General features: G+C 45.8%; 2 protein-coding genes across 26 annotated transcripts in view; both read right to left on the bottom strand.

Moving 5' to 3' along the window:
- The window catches only part of LOC132870726 (protein NLRC5-like), a 930,547-nt gene that overhangs the window by 573,827 nt on the left and 333,482 nt on the right, over nucleotides 1-23,238 (bottom strand). The gene's annotated exons all lie outside the window — the stretch shown is intronic.
- LOC132871038 (NLR family CARD domain-containing protein 3-like) overlaps nucleotides 21,419-23,238 on the bottom strand; it is a 76,217-nt gene continuing 74,397 nt past the window's right edge. The window contains exon 9 of the mRNA XM_060905193.1: nucleotides 21,419-21,635. Coding sequence (XP_060761176.1) covers nucleotides 21,419-21,635 — 217 coding nt within the window. The remainder of the gene's footprint in view (nucleotides 21,636-23,238) is intronic.

Genomic DNA, 23,238 nt, shown 5'->3' with positions numbered 1-23,238 from the left:
TTTGCACCGTTGGTCCCATTTTCAAAAACTTGGTATCCCTGGAATCCTTGGCCAAGACGAATCCAACGCACCCTGTGATGTCATTTTCCGCCCGGATAGTTTTCCCGCCATTTTGAATTTTGTGAAAATCAATTAAAATGCTTCTCCTCCCTCAATTTTTGACCAATTTCTCCCAAATTTGGTACATGGCAACTTTGGACTAAGCTGCACAAGAAACTTACCCGGTGTTTAGCATTTCATAAGCGTTTGGCCGCCAATCAAAATTGGATGCGCAGACGCAAAACAGGAAGTGTGCTCATATCTCGGCCGCCCTTTGGCGTATTTTAACAGGACTTGGTGGCATTATGCCCCACCCCTCCACAAAGGCCCACAAAAAAAATGGAACAAATTGGCTGCTAGGGGGCGCTATACCTAGGGAAAATTGCTTTCGGCGCATATCTCATGATGTGTTTTGGGTAGAAACAAAATTCCACTTCAGTACCACCTCAAACACCATGTGGGTGCCGGGCTCCGCGCACTGCATCACTCTCACGATTTCCCGCAAGGGAATTGTCATCTCTAGTTATTAGTGATGCAGTGCAAAGCACAGCATCACTATTGTTCTTCTATGTGTTTCTTCTTCTTCTTCTTCAACTTATTCCTACGCAATTTCGATTTCGAATAACTCAATAACCGTATATCACACACAGATAAGCAATATATCAAAACGTGCGGCTCGATCAGACTCGGTGTGCTATTACTTTGTTCATCAAAATGTGATTTTTTTCGTGACGTAGTCGCAAAAAAAAAAATCACCCAAAATTTCCCATTCATTTCTATGGAATTTTTTTTACAAACTTTGCCAGCCCCTGAACCGTCTGGCGCAAAGTTGTGACATTTTGCTCACTGATTCTTGACAACCTCAAGGTTCTTCTCAGCAAGTTTCAAGTCACCACCTTAAACTCTCTAGCGCCACCAACAGCTCAAATTCGCAGGTACATTTCTGCTTGTAACTTTTGAACTGTTGGTCCAATTTTCCAAAACTTGGTATCCCTGGAATCCTTGGGCCAAGACGAATCCAGCGCACCCTATGACATCATTTTCAACCCAGAAAGTTTTCCCGCCATTTTGAATTTTTTGAAAATCAATTATAATGCTTCTCCTCCCTCAATTTTGGACCAATTTCTCCCAAACTTGGTATATGACAACTTTGGACTAAGCTGCACAAGAAACTTACCCGGTGTTTAGAATTTCATAAGCGTTTGGCCGTGGCAGACAATCACAATTGGCTGCGCAGATGCGAAACAGGATGTGTGCTCATATCTCAGCCGTGCTTTGGCCTATCTTAACCGATCTTGGTGGCATTATGCCCCACCCCTCCACGAAGGCCCACAAAAAAAGTGGACCAAGTTGGCCGCTAGGGGGCGCTACACCTGGGAAAAGTGTCCTTTGACTCATATCTTGACGTCATCTTCTGGAAAAGTTGTGCAATTTTGCACACTGCTTCTGGACACACTCAAGGTTCTTCTCAGCAAGTTTCGAGTCACCAGCTTAAACTCTCTAGCGCCACCAACAGCTCAAATTCGCTGGTACATTTCTGCTTGTAACTTTTGAACCGTTGGTCCGATTTTCAAAAACATGGTCTCCCTGGAATCCTTGGGCCAAGACGGTTCCAGTGCACCCTATGACTTCCTTTTCCGCCTGTATAGTTTTCCCGCCATTTTGAATTTTGTGAAAATCAATTAAAGTCCTTCTACTCCCTCAATTTTGGACCACTTTCTCTCAAACTTTGTACACGTCAACTTTGGACTAGGCTGCACATGAGTCTTCCCCGGTTTTTAGAATTTCATAAGTGTTTGGCCGTGGCAGCCAATCAAAATTGGCTGCGCAGACGCGAAACAGGAAGTGTGCTCATATCTCGGCCGCCCTTGGGCGTATCTTAACGAAACTTGGTGGCATTATGCCCCACCCCTCCAAAAAGGGCCATAAAACATTTGGAACAAATTGGCCGCTAGGGGGCGCTATAACTAGGAAAAATGACTTTTGGATCATCTCTCATGATGAGTTTTGGGTAGAAACAAAATTCCACTATCACTGGAATCCTTGGGTCAAGACGAATCCGTCGCACCCTATGACGTCATATTCTGCCTTGAGGATTTTCTGCCATTTTGAATTTTGTTAAAATCAATGAAATTCTATGGCAACCCATAGAACCGTCTGACGAGAGGTTGTGAAATTTGGCACACTGATTCTAGGCTGCCTCAAGGTTCTTGTCAGCAAATTTCAACTCACCACCTCAAACTGTCTAGCGCCACCAACAGGTCAAAGTTGGAAGTACATTTCTGCTTGTTACTTTTGAACCGTACGTCTGATCGTCAAAATCTTAGTATCGCTGGAATCCTTCGGTCAAAACGAATCCAACGCACCCTATGGCATCATATTCCACCTGGTAGATTTTCCGCCATTTTGAATTTGGTGAAAATCAATTAAAATGCTTCTCCTCCCTCAATTTTTGACCAATTTCTCCCAAACTTGGTACATAGCAACTTTGGACTAAGTTGCACAAGGGCATTACCCGGTGTTTTGAATTTCATAAGCGTTTGGCCGTGGCAACCGATCAAAATTGGCCGCACAGACGCAAAACAGGAAGTGTGCTCATATCTCGGCCGCCCTTTGGCGTATCTTAATGAAATTTGGTGGCATTACGCCCCACCCCTCCAAAAATGCCGACAAAAAAAAAAAAATTGGAACAATTTGGCCGCTAGGGGGCGCTATAACTAGGAAAAATGACTTTTGGCTCACATCTCATGATGTGTTTTGGGTAGAAACAAAATTCCACTATCTCTGGAATCCTTGGGTCAAGATGAATCCGTCGCACCCTATGACGTCATATTCTGCCTTGAGGATTTTCCGCCATTTTGAATTTTGTGAAAATCAATGAAATTCTATGGCAACCCATAGAACCGTCTGACGAGAGGTTGTGAAATTTGGCACACTGATTCTAGGCTGCCTCAAGGTTCTTGTCAGCAAATTTCAACTCACCACCTCAAACTGTCTAGCGCCACCAACAGGTCAAAGTTGGAAGTACATTTCTGCTTGTTACTTTTGAACCGTATGTCTGATCATCAAAATCTTAGTATCGCTGGAATCCTTCGGTCAAAACGAATCCAACGCACGCTATGGCATCATATTCCACATGGTAGATTTTCCGCCATTTTGAATTTTGTTAAAATCAATTAAATTGCTACTCCTCCCTCAATTTTGGACCATTTTTTTCCCCAAACTCACTGCCTAACATCTTTGGAGTAAGCCACACAAAAGTCATCCAAGGGATTTTTGATTTTCATAATCGTTTGGCTGCAGCAGCCAATCAAATTTGGCTGGGAAGACACAAAACAGGATGTGAGCTCATATCTCGGCTGCCCTTTGATGTATCTTAATGAAACTTGATGGCATTATGCCCCACCCCTCCAAAAGCGCCCCCAAAAAATTTGGAACAAATTGGCTAACAGGGGCAACCATCTGTCTGGCCCAAATGCATTCTGCTGGCCTGACGACTAGGCTCATACTCTGCTTGGCCCCCACATTGCTGCTTGCAGCGCGATATATATATATATATATAAAAAAAAAATCAGCTGGATAGTACAGTGGTAACGCTCACTGACTACGAAGCAGGAGATCGGGGTTCGAATCCCGGTCGGGGCAAATCATCATCCAGTAAGGGTCCTTAGGCAAAAACCCCTCGTGATATATCGGCCTACCTCAGTGTAAGATTGTGTGTGTTCTCGTGCATAGCTGTCCTGAGCTTTATGACCCTTTCACACCCTGGTAAACGTGCATAATCGCGAGAACATACTCTTTTATTTTCTCTGTACCTTCTAGTTTCGCTGAAACCACATTCCTGGTTCCTCCTGTTCTAGGGGGTGTATGGTCTGCTCTTTCATGTATAATAAAAACGACTCCTTATCTGGCGAGTTGACCTTGTGCCCCCGAGCCCCTTACTTATCTTGTCACGCAAGCTTCTGATGTATATAAACCCTGCTCTTTCTGTGTATCGTTGAGCAGTGCTTGAATAAACCAGATTGATTTAACTCGTGTGGTTTGTTTTCTCCCTGCTCCAGAGCGCTCTTACGTCAACGCATCTGAACTGAGACAGACACAGGTTCTAACAATTTGGTGACCCCGACGTGATACTCTCAATCAGGTAAGACATGTTTGATTGACTACCTGGTTGGCAGTAGTTTCGTAGTGTCCTACGGAGGACAGTTTTCCCTGGTTCGAGTCCAGGAAGAGCGCGCTATACAAATTTGTACTATATTTGTTGTCTGTTCCTCTTCAGATCCGTTTGTTGTCATTGTACGATGGGAAGCTCGTTCCCTAAGCCTGCGCCAGGGGAAACCCCGGCCGAATGGATGACTAGGTGCGGTTTCGCTTATTATGTTTCTCCTTGGCTCGATAATTTGGCAGGTTGGACCGAGGCCAACCCTCAAATTCCTTCATATCCTCGCCGAGGTACTTTCGATCCTGGTTATCTTGCATCGGCCCATCGCATGATTTATGAGGGATTAGGGGACCCCGGATGGGATCGCCCGTATATGCGGGAAGGATATGCCAAATGGTATGATATGAAGAAGATTTGGGATAATTTTAAACAGGCTTATACTCCCCGTTCAGTCCTGAAATCCATCCCGAAGCCTCGGGCTGCACCCGTCACCAAGGAAACGGAGGAGGCGGCGCTAGGAAAATCCAAATCTCATTCTGCTCCTCCAGCCTCGTTAGATAGTAAACCTCCACCTTATAGTAAGGCTGGAAAAATTACTGGTAAATCGCCGTCAGCTGCAAAAACGATTCCTAAAATTTATCCGTCCCTGGCTGCTGTGTCTGCGTGCCCCCCCCCCATGGTTGACAGAGGGCAGCGTCCCGGAGGGATAAAGGGTGCGCCTGCATCAGCCAAGAACGGCAAAGACGAAGAAAGTAGTGACGATACCGATGATGACACTGATGATGACGATTGGGATAATCCCGACGATGTGGGACCAGACGCCGGCTCGCGTCCTTATCCGCCACAAAACGCTGCTTGTGTATGGGTTGCAAAGCGCAGTGGTATTGATATAACTCCTCCGTCCCCGTCGGCTCTTAAGGACATCATCTCGCTTCTTCCGTCACCCGATAAGCCCTTGCTTTTTGTTGATCAGTTAATTAATGTTTCTCGTAATTGTCAGCTTACGGGAGCTGATTACCGGTTTATTCTGCAAAATAAATTAGGAGGCGCATACGATGAGACGGCCCTGTTAGAAAACGTTCAGGTCCTCCGCCCCGTCAACGATATTGCTGTTAATGTTAGGGAGGAATTGCCTCCGGTAGGGGAAAACGGTCGCCCTCGCCAGCGCACCGTGTCTACCTTCTTTTGGAAAGACACGCCGGACGCGCTGCAGCAGCTTCGTGAGCAATTGACGCGATACCTGCTCGCCTTAAAACAAGCAAATAGAGACCTGTCACAGGTCACTAATTGCAAACAGGAGCGTTCTGAGCTGACGTCGGCTTTCTGGAAGCGCTTTGGGGAAGTTTGGCAACATTTGGGAGGTCTTGAACTTGATTTGGCAAACCCGAACCCAATGTTCTTGTCCACCTTTCTGTCTAATTGTCGCCCCGAAATACAGAGCGTTTTAAAACATCACTGGAGTGACCGGAATAATCTGGTCCTCCGTCAGGCCGGGGAGCGGGTGCGCACGTTGGAGAGCGATGGTCTTTTAGACTGTAAAACGAATAAAGCATGTTTATCCGTCGTGCCGGGCGGACGAGCGGAGGGACGACAGGAGAGGGGTCGCCGAACGGGACCGCGCGGCGGGGGAGGGAGGAGAAATGGAAAGTGCCACTATTGTGGAAAAGAGGGGCACTGGATAAGAGAATGTCATGCGAAACAGCGAGATGAGCAGGAACGCGAGAAACCCGTCATGCGCGCCGGTTCAAGCCCCACAGGGCAGAGAGATCCTGCCCGCCCATAGGGCTGCCCTCAGAGCGATGAAACCCCGACCGTTGCTATGTTAAATCTTTTATTCAGCTCCCCTCTTAACGAAGATCTTCCCACTATTGTTTTATGCCTGGCAGGGACTGAATATCCTTTTTTACTCGACACCGGGGCTACCATGTCCTCAGTGGGGAGGGAATATGCGGGTCCTTTATCTACACGGTCTGTAAGCTCTGTGGGAATAGAAGGGGTTCCTTTCCATTCCAGTTGCACGCCCCCCCTTTCTGTTACTTGTGCCCTTGATCCTTTACTGAAGTTTTCTCACTCCTTTGTTTGCATGCCTGATTGCCCTTTTAACCTGCTTGGACGGGACCTCATGAGCCTCCTAGGGCTCTCTATTTCTTTTAGTGGCTCACACATGGTTGTTGACATACCAGACGACACTTCGTCGGCTGCTCTTGCCCTCACCTCCCTTTCTCTTCCCCATAACCTTCTCAATGCTGCTTGTGCCGTTACCTGCCTCACACCCTCTCTTTCTGATCTCCCAGCTTCTCTTTGGGCGGAACATAAGGACGAGGTGGGCTTTGTTAACTGTACCCCTTACGAGGCGGTCATTAAACACTCTTCGCCAGTATATGTAAAACAGTACCCCCTTTCCCCAGCTAAACTGTCTGGCATTGATGATGTTCTGTGTTCTCTCCTAGAGCAAGGTGTGGTTGTTCCCTGTGTCAGCCCTTATAACACCCCAGTGAATCCGGTGCAGAAGCCCAACGGCACGTGGCGTTTCACCCAGGATTTGCGTAAGATTAATGAGTTAATTATCCCAGTCGCCCCATTAGTTCCAGACGTTCCCTCTCTTATGGCCTCGATTCCGTGTGAACATGCGTTTTTCTCTGTGATTGACCTCTGTTCTGCCTTTTTCAGCGTCCCTGTGGGCCACGACACGCAGCCCCTGTTCGCTTTTACGCACAGGGGAAAGCAGTACACATGGACCAGGTTACCCCAAGGATATGTCGATTCCCCCGCGGTTTTTACAGCCGTAGTGAGGGACGCCTTGGCCGGTTTGTGCCTCCCCTCGGGCTCCTCCATGCTCCAATACGCGGATGATCTTCTGGTAACGGCGGAGGACGAGGACCTTTGCGCTAAAGCCACACTCGCTCTCCTCTCTCTTCTGGCGCAAGAAGGTTTCAAGGTCTCACGAACTAAGCTTCAGTTCTGCCTCCCCACTGTTCGATATCTGGGTCACGATCTCTCCCAGGGCTCCCGCAGGCTCAGCCCCGAGCGTGTGCAGGTCATCCTAGACACTCAGGTGCCTGCCACCAAACACGCCCTCATGGCTTTTCTGGGACTTATCAATTACTGCCGCCAGTGGATTCCTGACTGTTCCACCTATGACAAGTGTCTGCGCTCTGCAATTCTGCACTCGGACCCTTTGACTCAGCCCCTGGTGTGGTCTGATGAGATGCTGACGGCCTTCAGGGCCTTGAAACAGGCTTTATGCTCGGCCCCTGCTCTCGGACTTCCGAATTACCGTTTGCCGTTTCATTTATATGTGTGCAACCAGCAGGGAACTGCGTCTGGGGTTTTGGCGCAGGAGCATGGGGGGGGTATGCGGCCTTGTGCGTTCCTCTCTAAAACTCTTGATTCTGTGGCACAGGGCCTCCCTGCTTGCCTCAGGGCGGTGGCTGCATGTGCTGTCATGGTCACGGACGCTGAACGGCTGGTTTTGTCTCACCCGCTCGTTCTCCACACCTCACATGATGTAGTGCACGTTTTAAAGAACCTCAGTACCCAGCATTTATCTGCGCAGCGTCGCTCTGGATACGAGTCTATTCTTTTGGCCACCGAAAACCTTACTGTTAAGCCCTCCTCCTCTTTTGATTCTCTCGCGCACGCGCTTCAGCGCCTCCTCAATTCACAGGATGATTTTCTTCCTTCTGAAACACACGACTGCATTTCTAGCATTCTTTTTGAGACAAGTATCCGCCCCGACTTACGCTCCACCCCGTTACTTTCAGGTGATTCGCTGTTTGTGGACGGCTCGTGCTCACGCCCCTCTGACGGCGTTTTCGTGTGTGGTTATTCTGTGTGCCGCCTTCCTGATGAAACTGTTGAAGCTTTTTCTCTTCCTTTCTCCTCGGCTCAGGCTGCCGAACTATACGCTCTAACCCGTGCATGTGTTATTGCCCAGGACACAGACGTCACTATCTACACTGATTCACGTTACGCTTTCGGCGTTGCTCACGACTTTGGTCGGATTTGGGCTTCGCGTGGGTTCACCACTGCAGACGGTAAGCCCATTTCTCATTCTTCGCTTGTTACTGATCTTATTACAGCGAGTCTTCTCCCGCGCTCTTTAGCCATTGTTAAGACTCGTGCTCATTGTATTGGGGACTCTTTTGAGATCAGGGGAAACTCTCTCGCCGATCGCATTGCCAAAGCCGCGGCTGCCTCCGGTGTTTTTCCGCCTTCGCTTACTCTCTCCCTGGTCTCATCCAGTCGCATGATTAGTGCCGTTCTTCCGGACATTGATTTACCCTCCCTCCAGGCCTCCGCCTCGGCCTCAGACAACCATTTCTGGGACTCATGCGGCGCGCAGCCGTCTGACGGCGTTCGGATCGATGCTCAGGGCCGCCTTTGTTTGCCTAGACATTGCACTCCATTTCTCGTCCGCGAGTTTCATGGTCCCACTCACCGCGGACGAAGGGGGGTAGTGGAGGATTTATCCAAAATATTTTGCATCGACAAAATACACACCGATGTACATCACATTCTAGACAGATGTTTAACGTGCGCCCAGAATAATCCATCTAAACCAGGCGCGGTACATCAGCACCTTCCCATACCTGACACGCCGTTCCAGGAATGGCAGATTGACTTTACTCACATGCCAAAACAGGGCCCCTTTAAGTATCTCTTGGTCATGGTCGACAAATTTTCACGATGGGTGGAGGCTTTCCCTTGCGGGAAAGAAGACGCTCGCACGGCGGTAAACAAATTGACGCAAGAAATCATTCCGCGTTATGGTCTCCCGGTAGGGATAGACTCTGACAAAGGGACGCCGTTCACCTCTAAGGTGACCCAAGAACTATGTAAGGACCTAAAAATCCTTTGGCGATTCCACATCCCGTACCATCCACAATCCTCCGGCATTGTGGAGCGCGCAAATAGAACAATCAAGGGTAAGCTGCGTAAAGCCATGCAAGAAACCGGCACTAAAAACTGGGTACAAATTTTACCCTTAGTCCTCGCTGACATGCGAATGACCGCTCAAGTGGCCCTCGACAACCTGTCTCCGTACGAGCTCGTGATGGGCCGGCCTTTTCCTACACCCTGGCGCAGAGGTATGCAGGCTATAGGAACGAGTGATCTTGATGTACATCTCAGTGAGTACGCCGTGGGTCTCATGCGGGTACTTGATGAATACTGGACGAGACTAAATTCCAAAAAGCCTCCCATTCCTGAGGCACCCACTCACCCCTTTGAGGTAGGGGATAAAGTGTTGGTAAAGAAATTTGCGAAATTAGGCGCTCCTTTGGAGGAACCGCCCTACAGTGAACCCACGGATGTGCTCGCTGTAACTCGGACGGCTGTACTAACTGACCTTTTTCCACAGTGGATTCATGCCAGTCGAATAAAGAAGGCTCCAATGTAATAGAAATCTATATTGTTGATGCTTAACAGGTTTTTGTGTTTCAGAAAGTTGCTGTGACAATAGCTGACGGCCTTTTCAGGGATCCCCTTTCCAGCATCCGGAGTGATCCGGTTTCGGCTGATCTACAAAGAGGGGATGGTCGGTGCGTCCCGCAGACTTCTGAACTGAGGAATCTGGAAGACACGTGAGCCTGGGCTACCTTCAACTATCTACATCCTGTGGACACAGAAAGAACAAAGTCAGTGACCAGTATGACTTTCCTTCTGGTATTGGTCTTAGCGCTTGGAGCAGGGAATCCCGCTCAAGCCAGCCACGAGGACAACGTTTTTTGGCGATTTGCCAATTGGACTGCTAAACAACATACTAATCAGTCTTGTTATGTCTGTCAATACGTTAGAGTCTAAACTGTAGTTATACTCTGTAAACAAAGTATAAAAGAGGGGATTGTAAGATTGTGTGTGTTCTCGTGCATAGCTGTCCTGAGCTTTATGACCCTTTCACACCCTGGTAAACGTGCATAATCGCGAGAACATACTCTTTTATTTTCTCTGTACCTTCTAGTTTCGCTGAAACCACATTCCTGGTTCCTCCTGTTCTAGGGGGTGTATGGTCTGCTCTTTCATGTATAATAAAAACGACTCCTTATCTGGCGAGTTGACCTTGTGCCCCCGAGCCCCTTACTTATCTTGTCACGCAAGCTTCTGATGTATATAAACCCTGCTCTTTCTGTGTATCGTTGAGCAGTGCTTGAATAAACCAGATTGATTTAACTCGTGTGGTTTGTTTTCTCCCTGCTCCAGAGCGCTCTTACGTCAACGCATCTGAACTGAGACAGACACAGGTTCTAACACTCAGGAATGAGTGAAGACATAACTGAGTGTCATACCGGCTCAGACGTCGCCCGGGTCAACAAGGTCTGCGTCAGTTGCTAGGGAACCAGGGCAAACTGATGAGAAATGGGCTACTGGAACAAGACATCGATGGACGAGGACAGAAAATACGGATTTGCTGGAATGCTACTATACAAGCAATCCCAGAGAGAGGGGATACATGCAGCGAATGTGGGAACATTGGATACTTCGAAACCCACAATCAAGGCTAACAAAGAAAAAGCTATTAGCCCAGTGTTCCAACATCCGTAATCGAAATCTACTATCACAACTAGAGATTAATGAAATACAACAACGATGCTACGGCAAGGGGAAGACAGGTCAGCGGGGAGACGTCATCATCCCCACAACCAGAGATTGGGTACCAAGCCCCAACAGCCTCAACACAAGAGCTGCTGACCTGAGAAGGAAGATCGTGACCCAACTGGAAACCTGGAGCCCCCGACGAATACCGAAGCTGAGTTGCCAAGTACCTTCAGAAGATCTACTAGTAGATGTGAATGCTGCTCTGAAGACAATCTCCACAAGAACCATCACTGAGACCAACAAGCTGATACACAGTACAGCAACAGTAATCATGGAGATCATTGGACACAAGGTGGGCTCGGGACATAAACAGTATCCACCATGGAAGAGACGATTAGAGGCCAAGATAAAGGCAGCACGGAGAGAAGTTAGCCAGCTAGCTGAACTACAGAAAGGGAACATGGTGAATAAAGGGGCACCCAGGAAGTACAACTCGCTCTCCATACCAGAGGCACTCGAAACTGCCAAACAGCGATTAACAGCTCTGGCCACCCGGTTGAAGAGATACACCAAGGAGGGAGAGGCCAGGAGAATAAACAAGCTGTTCTCCACTGAACCAGCCAAGGTACTCTCAGTGGCAGGGGAACAACAACCGGTCAGACCTACCAAGAGCTGAGGTGGAAAAATACTGGAAAGACATATGGGAAAGAAAGGCATCACACAACACCGATGCCCAATGGTTAGTGGACCTAAGACCACAGCAACCTCCCAGAACAAGAACCAGTAACCATCTCAATGGCAGACGTCCAAGAAAGAGTGTCAAAGATGAAGAGCTGGACAGCACCAGGCCCCGATATGATCCATACATACTGGCTGAAGAAGCTAACTGCACTCCATGAACGCCTAGCAGCACAGATGAACCAGCTGCTGAGGGATGGAACCCACCCAGAATGGCTAACCCAAGGCAGGACAGTCCTAATCATGAAGGACCCCCAGAAGGGACCCATCCCATCCAACTACCGGCCAATTACCTGTCTCTGCACAACATGGAAGGCCCTGTCAGGCATCATTGCGGCAAAAATGAGTAAGCATGTGGCTCAATACATGAGCGAGGCACAGAAAGGAATTGGCAGAGGAGCCAAGCACCAGCTACTGGTCGATAGAACAGTCGCCCGAGACTGTAAGAAGAGACAGACCAACCTGTGCACTGCCTGGATTGACTACAAGAAAGCCTACGACTCAATGCCACACACATGGATACTGGAATGTCTGGAACTGTATAAGATCAACAGGAACCTAAGGACCTTCATCCAGAACTCAATGGAAATGTGGAAGACAACCCTAGAGGTCAACTCAAAACCCATTGCCCAAGTCAACATCAAGTGCGGCATATACCAAGGAGATGCGCTATCACCACTGCTGTTCTGCATAGGCCTGAACCCCCTCAGTCGGATCATCACGAAGAGCGGCTACGGGTACCGATTCCGTAGTGGGGCAACAATCAGCCACCTGCTCTACATGGATGACATCAAGCTGTATGCCAGGAACGAGCGAGAAATAGACTCGCTGATCCACACCACCCGGATCTACAGCGATGACATAGGGATGTCATTCGGATTGGACAAGTGTGGCCGGATGGTCTCAAAGAGAGGCAAGATGATCCGGACTGAGGGGATTGACCTACCAGAGGGCAACATAGGTGATATCCAAGACAGCTACAAGTACCTTGGCATCCCACAGGCTAATGGAAACCATGAAGAGGCCACAAGGAAGTCAACCACAGCCAAATACCTCCAGAGAGTAAGGCAGGTCCTGAAAAGTCAGCTGAATGGTAAGAACAAGGTCCGAGCCATCAACATGTACGCACTACCAGTCATCAGATACCCCGCTGGGATCATAAACTGGCCAAAGGAGGAGATAGAAGCCACAGATATCAAGACTAGAAAGCTCCTCACCATGCATGGAGGGTTCCACCCCAAGTCCAGCACCCTGAGACTATACACTAAGCGGAAAGAGGGAGGCCGAGGGCTAGTGAGCATCAAGACCACGGTCCAGGATGAAACATCGAAAATCTGAGAATACATCAGAAAGATGGCCCCAAAGGATGAACTGCTAAGTGAATGTCTCAGGCAGCAGAACCCTGATGAGAGTGCAGAGGAGGAGGAACAGACAACCTGGAGAGACAAACCCCTACATGGCATGTACCACCGTCAGATAGAGGAAGTGGCTGATATCAAGAAATCCTACCAGTGGCTGGATAATGCAGGACTGACAGACAGCACAGAGGCACTAATCATGGCAGCACAAGAACAGGCCATAAGCACAAGAGCCATAGAGGCCAGGATCTACCAGAGTAGATCAGACCCAAGATGCAGACTGTGCAAAGAAGCCCCTGAAACAGTCCAGCACATAGTAGCAGGGTGTAAGATGCTAGCTGGATCAGCATACATGGAGAGGCACAACCAAGTGGCTGGGATAGTATACAGGAACATCTGCAACCAGTATGGAATAGAAGTACCCAAGTCCCAATGGGCCATACCACAGAAGGTGGCTGAGAACAACAGGGCCAAGGTTCTGTGGGACTTCAGCTTCCAGACTGACAAACAGATCCTGGCTAACCAACCGGACATAGTGGTGGTGGACAAAGAGCAGAAGAGGGTGGTGGTGATAGATGTGGCGATCCCAGCTGACGCCAACATCAGGAAGAAGGAACATGAGAAACTTGAGAAGTATCAAGGGTTGAAAGAGCAGCTGGAACGGATGTGGAAGGTCAAGGGTTGCGTGGTCCCCGTGGTAGTGGGGGCACTTGGGGCAGTAACCCCCAAACTGGGAGAGTGGCTCCAGCAAATCCCAGGAACAACATCTGAAGCCTCAGTCCAGAAGAGCGCAGTCCTAGGAACATCGAAGATACTGCGCAGAACCCTCAAACTCCCAGGCCTCTGGTAGAGGACCCGAGCTTGAGGATGACATGGATACCACCCCCCCCCCCCCCCGCCGGGGGTGAGAAGGAGATTTTTTTTTTTTGAGCAAAACAGAAAGCAGAGTATTTAAACAGCGTTATAAACATGGCTAGAAACAAATGTGACATTGATAATGACAATACTTTCTAAAGTCTCTGTGAAAACAGTGTCTGTATCTGCGTGTGTTGATTGTGCTCAAATCAGTGTCAGGTGTTTCCCATAACGACTGGGTCCCAAGTGCGCGCACAACACACTCCGTGAGCGCACGCAGCCGCTCGAGCTGTGTCAGACTCAAGCGCGCAAAGGCACGACAATCAAGTGTGCACCTGCTGTGTGACGCTCATGTGTACATCATGCACTGCCACCAAAATGCCTCATTTTCATCGATAACCCACTGCAAAGCAACGTGGGCTGTAGTGCGACCGTAGCTTAATGAGGCGGATGTGACGTCGGATGCAACCCAGTAATTTTACCTTACTATGAGAAAAAAATTAACTTCAACTGGGGGGGAGAGACTAGCAGGCTACGAGATGATGCTTCGCAGCCCACTAATGGGCCGCAGTGGTTGAGAAACAGTGGAAGAGAGTGAAAATTTCTAAAACTGCTTTCATTTCATGCCTGGTCATGTGATATTTACTGTAATTAAAGAAAAATGATAATGATCTTAAAATTCTTCTCCCCCCCCCCCCAACATTTGCCTCAAAAGGTTATCACTTACGTGAGTGTCTGTAGTTTGTAACGCTGATCATCCTTAAGAGCAGAGAGCAGCTTCTCTCCTGAGTATCTGATTGTATTCCCAGACAGATTCAGTTCTCTCAGGTGTGAGGGGTTTGATCTCAGAGCTGAAGCGAGAGCAGCACAGCCTTCATCGGAGACACCACACACCTGCAACCTGCAGAGACACAATGACACACACTTCACTGCCTCAGTTTATGAACAACATTTGTTTTGTGTCTTTAAATTAGAGGTGTGGGTGTGTGTGTGTGAGAGAGAGACAGAGAGAGAGAGAGAGATGGGAATACATGATTAGTGTTGGATGGAAATGATTTTCATTGGTTTTGTAAACAGACTTTCTTTGTAATTTATAACAGTTTGATTGTTCAGTGTTGTTTCTGACAGTGGACACATGAACAGAGACTTTAGTGAGTTCTAGAGATTTCTGCAGCTGTTCTGCTCTCCTCTGCTTTCTCTTTCACCTCCTTCAGTATTACATGCCGGGCTCTCAGTGTGATTTTTGCAGGATGCCTCAATTTTAGGCAGAGGAGCAACAGCACTGAATCTGCTCTGTGCGCGTCCATGGATTTGGCCTTTTTTTTTGCCATTTTGTGCAATGGAAGTAGCTAAGCTGCTCGCTGAATAAGGAAGTGACAGTTCACTAGTTAGAATCATAAATAAATTTCAGAAATTAATGCAAATAATCAACTTTATACTTTCAATTTATTTGCAATATTTACAAATTATTCCACCACTGCAGGCTCCGATATGCTCAAGTTTGAGATGTCAATCATGTTCTTTCCCGATTTACTGACTGGCAGTTGGTTACAAGGTTCCGCCCCTTTGAGAGATCTACCAATCCTAATAAGGAGAAGCCGTGTGTCCAGGTGGGACAAACGAAAAACGCGTTATCCAGTAAAACGCCGAGATTTTTTTGATTCACTAAAATAATGTCTGCAATGTCTCTCTCACACACGGTTCACATTTATTTTTTTCCCTTTTCATATACTACCTCAATTCCTCATGCCATCAGACTTCTCAACTCTGAGGAACTGGTCTGATTCTCACGGACTGTTGAACACACCACTCACACTACACTCTTTACACAGTCAACAATAATGCACTATTGCTTTATAATGTCTCTCACACACAAGGTTTACATTTATTTATTCCCTTCTCATAGATGACCTCATTATGCACACTCAACTCCGCACTTTATGTTGTATTTGTAGATTTCTCGTCCTGTGATGTGTAATGTAGCACCATGGTCCTGGAGAAACGTTCTTGTGTTTTAACTGTGTACTGCACCAACTGTATATGGTTGAAATGACAAATAAAAAAGCCTTGACTGTGATACTGAACAACACCAAGACTGATGAATAAAAGAGACACTTTGGGAAACGTTTCATTGCTGCATTTTAATGAAATGTGAGGGGAAGCCGGGCTTCCAGTGTCGTCTTAAAGCAAATTACCACTGACAGAGATGGACTGGAAGATTATTTACGATTTTAAAGTGCATATCACGGGTAAATTCAGGAGCAACATCAATGTAATTCTCCTATTTTATATTAAACTTTGGTCAAATATCTGTCACATTTTGTGCAATTTTTTTACCTTGCACAATACCAGAAAAATTCAGTTGAAATCAAGCCATTTGAGGTGAATTGGTCCGCCTCTGAAAAAACTTGGCATTTGGATTTCCCGGCAAACACTGATTTTCGTGACGTCGCGTGCGGGACGCCTCCCTCTGAATCCTACGTGAGCGCTGGTTTGTTTATGAGAAAACGACCTGATGGTTTTCTGCAAATTTCTTCAATGTTATCACATAATTATTAAAATGGTTAACAGATGTATCGTAGGAGGGTGTAGCAACACCAATCATGATGGGATTAGTACTCATCGTTTCCCAAAAGACCGGACAATGAGAGAGAAATGGGAGCGCTTGGTCTACACAGGCTGTGCACCGAGACTGAGCAAAGCTCGCGCAGCCTGCTGGCGCTTCCGCATGTGACATCATGAATCTGCTGCAGCTTCTCACATACGTCCATCTGACCCAAAGACTCTGTGACAAATCATCAGTGTGCAGTGAAAAGAAACAATCTTCCTCCTCAGGACATTGATGATGAACCTAAAACCTCTGCTTCAGTCTCACTATTAGAGAATGTGTCTTACTGAGGAGCAGGTCATGTGACTCTCAGAGAGATGATCTTACCCCAATGTCTCCAGTTTACAGTGAGGATTCTCCAGTCCAGCACAGAGACGCTTCACTCCTGAGTCTCCCAGATTATTAAAGGACAGATCCAGTTGTCTCAGGTGAGAGGGGTTTGATCTCAGAGCTGAACTCAGAGCAGCACAGCCTTCATCTGAGACACCACAACCACACAACCTGCAGAGACACAATGACACACACTTCATCAACAGATTTTCATCTTGGTGTAATAGTGGTTGTGAAGATGATGTCTCTCATGTTGGACTGTCTCTATTCTCTTCACCAATCACAAGCTATTATTAATAATGACTCAAACATTCCCACTGTTACTGACATTAAGTTTACTCGAGGTGCAAATGATTCAGCAAAAAGTCAATAATTTAAAGGTTTAATGATCACATATTTAATTGTTAAATATATTTTAATTATTTCTTGAAAGTAAAAGTGATTCTGAGGAGAAATGATCACTTCATGACTAATATATTTGTTCTGCATGTTTTACTTTTACAGAAAATTTTAATTGATGAACAACACTGTATACAACTATTAACTGCTGCTTTAGTGAGTTATTGTGACTCTCAGAGAGATGATCTTACTCCAGTGTCTCCACTTTACAGTGAGGATTCTCCAGTAGAGCACAGAGACGCTTCACTCCTGAGTCTTCTAGTTTATTCCCAGTCAGATCCAGTGTCTTCACAGTCAAATGCAGTTCTCTCAGACTGGAGGTTTCTGAGTTGAGCACTGAGACCAGAGCTTCAGCGCTTCTCCCTTTAATTGCATCACATCTGATACTGAAGGAAATAAAATAATACATAATAAACTCACACAAATGATCAAACAGGTCCTCAAATCTTTCACTGCACCATTTCATTTTCATAAATGACAAAAGTACAAACTCCGAGTCGACAACACACCGAAATGCTGTAACAGTAATTCACAGTTCGAGCTGTTCGGATTTGAGTTTTCTGCTGCACACGTCATTACTGACACAAGGGATAAACACGCAACATCAAATCTGATCACCAAATCGGGAAATAAGAGTCTGATCTCAAATATTTATAAGAGGAGAAAGGAAAAGAGTTTCAAAAGTCAGGTTTAGATGAAGCAGGCAGAGTTTGAGGCAGAGTCGTATTTATCTGAACAGATCAGACATTTGATTTGTTCTCTAATTAGTGAGCGACTGAAATGATCACAGCCCAGTGCTGAAGGAGTTTTATGGAGCTACTCATGAGCTCGTTGGCCAACAGTGTGTTTTTTGTGTGTGTGTGTGTGTGTGTGTTCCCAGGTGCTCCTTATTTGTTCCTGGTGCCAGTGATTTACAGACTGGACATGTTCTTCCCCTTACACTCTGTGCGTTGTCTCTCCCTGTCTGACTAAGTAAGTAAATAAGTAAAAACGCGCTACAGCATGGAGAAGAACAAAAGCTGTGAGAAGGTCAAAGGAACAAAAAAGTTAATTTATGAAGATATCAGGATATTAGAAAAACAACAAAACAAAAATTGGGTGGACCTGTGTACATAAAGAATAGTAAAACTGGGATTGGCAACTATAGACCAGTCTCCATCCTCTCTGTGGTGTCAAAGGTTTGAGAGAGAGACAGTTGTAACCAGTTATATGACCATCTCCAACAAAAGAGTTTATGAATATCAATCTGGTTTTCGACCATCTTTCTCTTCTGATACCCGTCTCATCCACTTGACCGATTATATTCAGAAGCAGATGGAGTCAGGAAATGATACTGGAATGGTGTTATTGGATTTGCAAAAGGCCTTCGACATTGTCGATCATGAGATCTTACTGATGAAACTGCAAGCTATTGGTCTGAATGGTGCATCGATTAAGTCATTTCAGTCATATTTGACAGGCCGGTCTCAGATAGTTAACAGTGTTCATTCTACTCCTAGACATCTTGTCTGTGAGGTTCTGCAGAGTTCAAATTTGGGGCCCCTGCTTTTCTTGATCCATGTTAATGACATGCAGAGAGCAGTGGCTTGTAAGCTTTGGTTGTATGCTGACGATTCAGCTTTATTGGTTTCAGGCAGATCAGTGGAGTACATTGAAAATCAGTTAGTGGGAATTTGGAAAAGATTAATCAGTGGTTGGTTCTCAATAAACTTCCATTGCATCTTGGCAAAACTGGATCGATTTTGTTTGGCACCAAGAGAAAAATTAGTAAAAAGGTCTCAACGAAACACTTCATGTAACAGAGCTGAAATAGACTCCGTCAACTACTTGGGGTGTGCCGTGGAGCAAACTCGGAGAAATTACAGGTAAGAAAATTGTACAGCTTGCAAATTCTCACCTAAAATTCCTCTACAGACAAGCACACTTTCTCATTCAAAGTGCACGGCACACTTTAGCTTCAGCTTTAGTGCAGTGTCACTTTGACTATACCTCCTGCTCCTGGTTTTTTGGCTTGATCAGGAAATCAAAACACAGCCTTCAGATTTCTCAAAATAAGCTGATACGCTTCATCCTTGGCTTGGATCCACGAGCACGCCTCTCTGTATCTGACTTTAGAAAGGTTGGGCGGTTACCTGTTGAGCAAAGGGTATGGTATTCTGGTGTAACTCATCTGTGTAAAGTCCTGCAGGTCTTTCAATTACATGAAACCTGCGACAGATAACGTCGTAGGCGCATAAATTAAAAAGACGCCCAAATTAAGGTCAAGCACCCGAAATGTGCTACCCAAAGTAAAAAAATGAAATGTTGATTAAATAAACTTGGCTGCATAAAACCCAATGTCTTGACTTTCTTCTTTAAAAACACCGAAATTAGCGAGAATTATCATGTACTTCTCGTAATTGACATGAAATCCACACCATTCCCATGTTGTTCCGGGTTCGTCGAACTAGCTTTAAGCCTCGCGCAGAGCACGAATTCTCCTTCAACGGCGATTAGCACGTCATGATTTTGTGGAAGAGCGAGACTCACGTACCAATGACCAGAGTGGGATTTCCACATTAGGTACATCAGGTAAAAGACTGAATAAAAGAGCTATTCAGGACACAACTGTGTATATAAGACACAGCTTGCATCTTAAATACACACAGTTGTGTAAGTGTGGGTGGAATCAGTGACTTGGCGCTTGGTCCTCTTGTTGATGATGGCCTTAGACACTGGCCTTTCATTTAAACTAAGATCTTTTACGGGACTACAGACTGTGAATTGCACGGCCAAATCTTGTGATGTGACTGAAAAACCTTTTGTGTCGCAGGTCTGCTACAGGTTCGTCTCTTTGATGGCAACAGTGCAGAACTTGCTTTTTCATTCCCAGGCTCCTCTCAGGCCCCAACACATCTTTTAAATACTAACTGTATTCTAATTATTTTTGTCATGTACATCAAAAGGGGGTGGCATGGTGGTATAGTGGTTAGCGCTGTTGCCTCACAGCAAGAAGGTCCGGGTTCGAGCCCCGTGGCCGGCGAGGGCCTTTCTGTGTGGAGTTTGCATGTTCTCCCCGTGTCCGCGTGGGTTTCCTCCGGGTGCTCCGGTTTCCCCCACAGTCCAAAGACATGCAGGTTAGGTTAACTGGTGACTCTAAATTGACCGTAGGTGTGAATGTGAGTGTGAATGGTTGTCTGTGTCTATGTGTCAGCCCTGTGATGACCTGGCGACTTGTCCAGGGTGTACCCCGTCTTTCGCCCGTAGTCAGCTGGGATAGGCTCCAGCTTGCCTGCGACCCTGTAGAACAGGATAAAGCAGCTAGAGATAATGAGATGAGACATCAAGAGGGATTAATGCTGTAGACATTTTGCAATAAAGGTAAAAACAACATTTATAGATTTCTTTATTTATTCGTAAAAGCAACAGCAGGTTTAAAACACAGAGCCCTGGGAAAACAGCACTTTGCGTGTGCAGAAAAGCCCAAATTACCCTGTATCACGACGGAAAAAGCCCAGATTCAGAAATACAGGGTTTAGCCCAAATTACGTAATTGAAAGGCCTGTCCTGAATGACCTTTCACCTTCATACTTGCAGCATGACATAACCAGAGCGACAGATATCCAAACTCCTTACGCTAGGTTTAGTCGATACTCTCTGGCAACACCCAAGTCTGGCAGCCATGGTCAAAAAACTTGTGTGTTCAATGCCATTAAGTCGTGGAATGATCAGCCAACCAGCATCCGGTCAATCCAGTCTCTCTCTAGTTTTAAGCACAAAGTAAGGAGGTGTTTATTTAACTGCCTTATAACAGTGCAGAGTGGGCGGTTTTAAATTATTCTGGTCAGTTTAATTTAACAGGTCTGCGGTTAGCCTTTTGTATGTTCTGCGATAAGTTTCTTGATGTGATCCTTTTGTGGTGCTCAACTACACGGTGCTACTCTTGGGTGCATTATAATACTCTTGTATCTTGCCTTTTATATCCATGTTTAGCTGGAAATTTATGGGTTTTTTGTGCCGTTAAAGTTTTTTTATTCTACTTGGTGCCATTTGTACAAATTTAGTATTGATAACACACTTAAATCCAGGATTAAAACAATCAACATCGCGCCATCCTGAACCTTTTCCCAGGACCACAATGGAAATAAGTGTTTTACAGTTTGTGCACTCGGTTTAGTTTCATGTATTTAATTCAATTGTACATTAGTATACATGCGTGTAATCTTTACCTTAATCTATCCATCTATAAAATAAAAAAATTAACACACAATAAATTTATATTATTTCTGTTTTCTCCACTTGAATAAAATCTTTCATCAGTTCAGAATAACAGGAAAGGGTTTTTTTTTTGGAATTTTGTATTGCTGCAAACTCCAGATGGTTTTATAGGCCCAGTGTCTGCGTAATTACATTTCAGCTACAACACAAATTTAATGTGAAGAGATGTGAAGGAAAAGATTTTCCACAACGACACTCAGTGAAGGTTTTACACAGGGGGAAAGAAAAACCCCACACCTCAATGTTTATTGGACACTGGAGCCTGCAATAGTGGTGTAATTTGCAGGGCTTTCCCCAAAGCACGGATACGTGGCGCTCCACTGCGCTGTGTGACGTCAGCGCTGCGCTGTCACTTGCACACACAAAAAATCAACACTATAAACTGAACAATACAGAGTCCTTTCTGCACCTAAATATCTCCTATTCCCCTCTGAGAATGAGTAATAACTATAGAAATAAAAAGATACTGTAATATATAAGTCGAGACTATCCTGGTACTCAACCCAGAAATGAAAGCGTTTCACTGCGTGCACTGACTGCCATTCACAACCATACATAAAACCACGTTCTAGGTGCTGGTTGTTAGCTGCCACTGTCGCATGATTAGACCTCGACTCCCTATATTGTTTAATATTATGCATTTTTTGTTGTGCAATAAAACTAAATATTTCTCCAAATTGACTGTTTCCAGTGTTTTCATTTCAAATCTAATTTGGCCCTTTAAATATGGCCCCTTGCTATTTGACAAGGTAAAAAACAGCAAATCTAATAAATGTTGAAATGTTGAATTGTGCCTAAATCAGCCTGAGATGGCCCCAGAACGCACCATTTGAAATCTCTAATTTCAAAATTTCCCGGGGGAGCATGCCCCCCGACCCCCCTTACGGGCTGAGCTTCACATCAGTAGCATCGCTCTGTTATTTCTTCTGGACAAATCCCTGATTTATAAATACTGCAAATAAACTATCCGCAGAAAGTTGTGTTTGATTATTTGCATTCATTTTTGGAAATGTGTTGTTTGTAAGTCTAGTTAGCTGTCTGCCGTTTCCATCTTTAATTTCAAGTCTGCACTTAAATTTTGTCTTTTTAATCAACTCGTACACCAGGAAAATAACACTCATTTATTTTTAGTTTTATTCTTTGTAGAATTTTTTTTATAGTAATGTATCCATGATAGTTATCTGATTCCTAGGACCACACTGGAAATAAGTGTTTTCACTTTCGTGTGTTACCCTGGTTCTTTATTAGCCTGGGAAATCCCATGCTGCTTTGCACAATCGTTCCGATCTGAAAAGACAGCATGGAAACTATGGTCTAAGGCTCGCCTGAGTTAGGGAGCCAGTCAGAGAGTGGGGAGGGGTGGAAAGACGGTGACGCGTACTACTCGACAAACGGAAGCTTGTAGTTTATTTGGGACTGTTTATGGATCACATTTAACATGGCGGCGAGCGATACGAACCAAACTTTCGATCAAGCTTTGTCTTGCACAAATGGCAGTAATCGTTCGGTGCCATTGTTTTCCTGTTTTTGTTTTGCCTTCTCTTTCCTTCTCTTCTTCGCCTCTTCGTCGCTCTAACTATGTCACCGGGTACAACTGCCATGATTGGCCATGGGCTACGTATACGCCAAATGATAGACATTCGCAACGTCCAATAAACGGCCGTTGACAATCGTAAACCACACCTCCCCTACGAGAAATTCAATAGAGATCTTGCAGTCACGTGACCGGAAAGTACACAGACGCCATCTTGTCGGTAAAGAACACCGCTGAATACTGCTGCACTCGTGTACAGAATGGATCAATTTCAACCGACGGACTACACGGCTCATTTTTCTAATGAACAGATAACTAGATATATGTCTAAAATAAACGATCTACAGATTAGTGACCCTTATGGCTTTCCGGACGGAGTTTTCACGAGTCAGTGGATATGGAACTGCCAGCGGAATACCCA

The sequence above is a fragment of the Neoarius graeffei genome, chromosome 22 (assembly GCF_027579695.1).
Source record: "Neoarius graeffei isolate fNeoGra1 chromosome 22, fNeoGra1.pri, whole genome shotgun sequence".
In the NCBI taxonomy this organism is placed as follows: Eukaryota; Metazoa; Chordata; class Actinopteri; order Siluriformes; family Ariidae; genus Neoarius; species Neoarius graeffei.
Note: the sequence above shows the minus strand (reverse complement) of the source record. Positions and strands in the feature narration are given on the sequence as shown.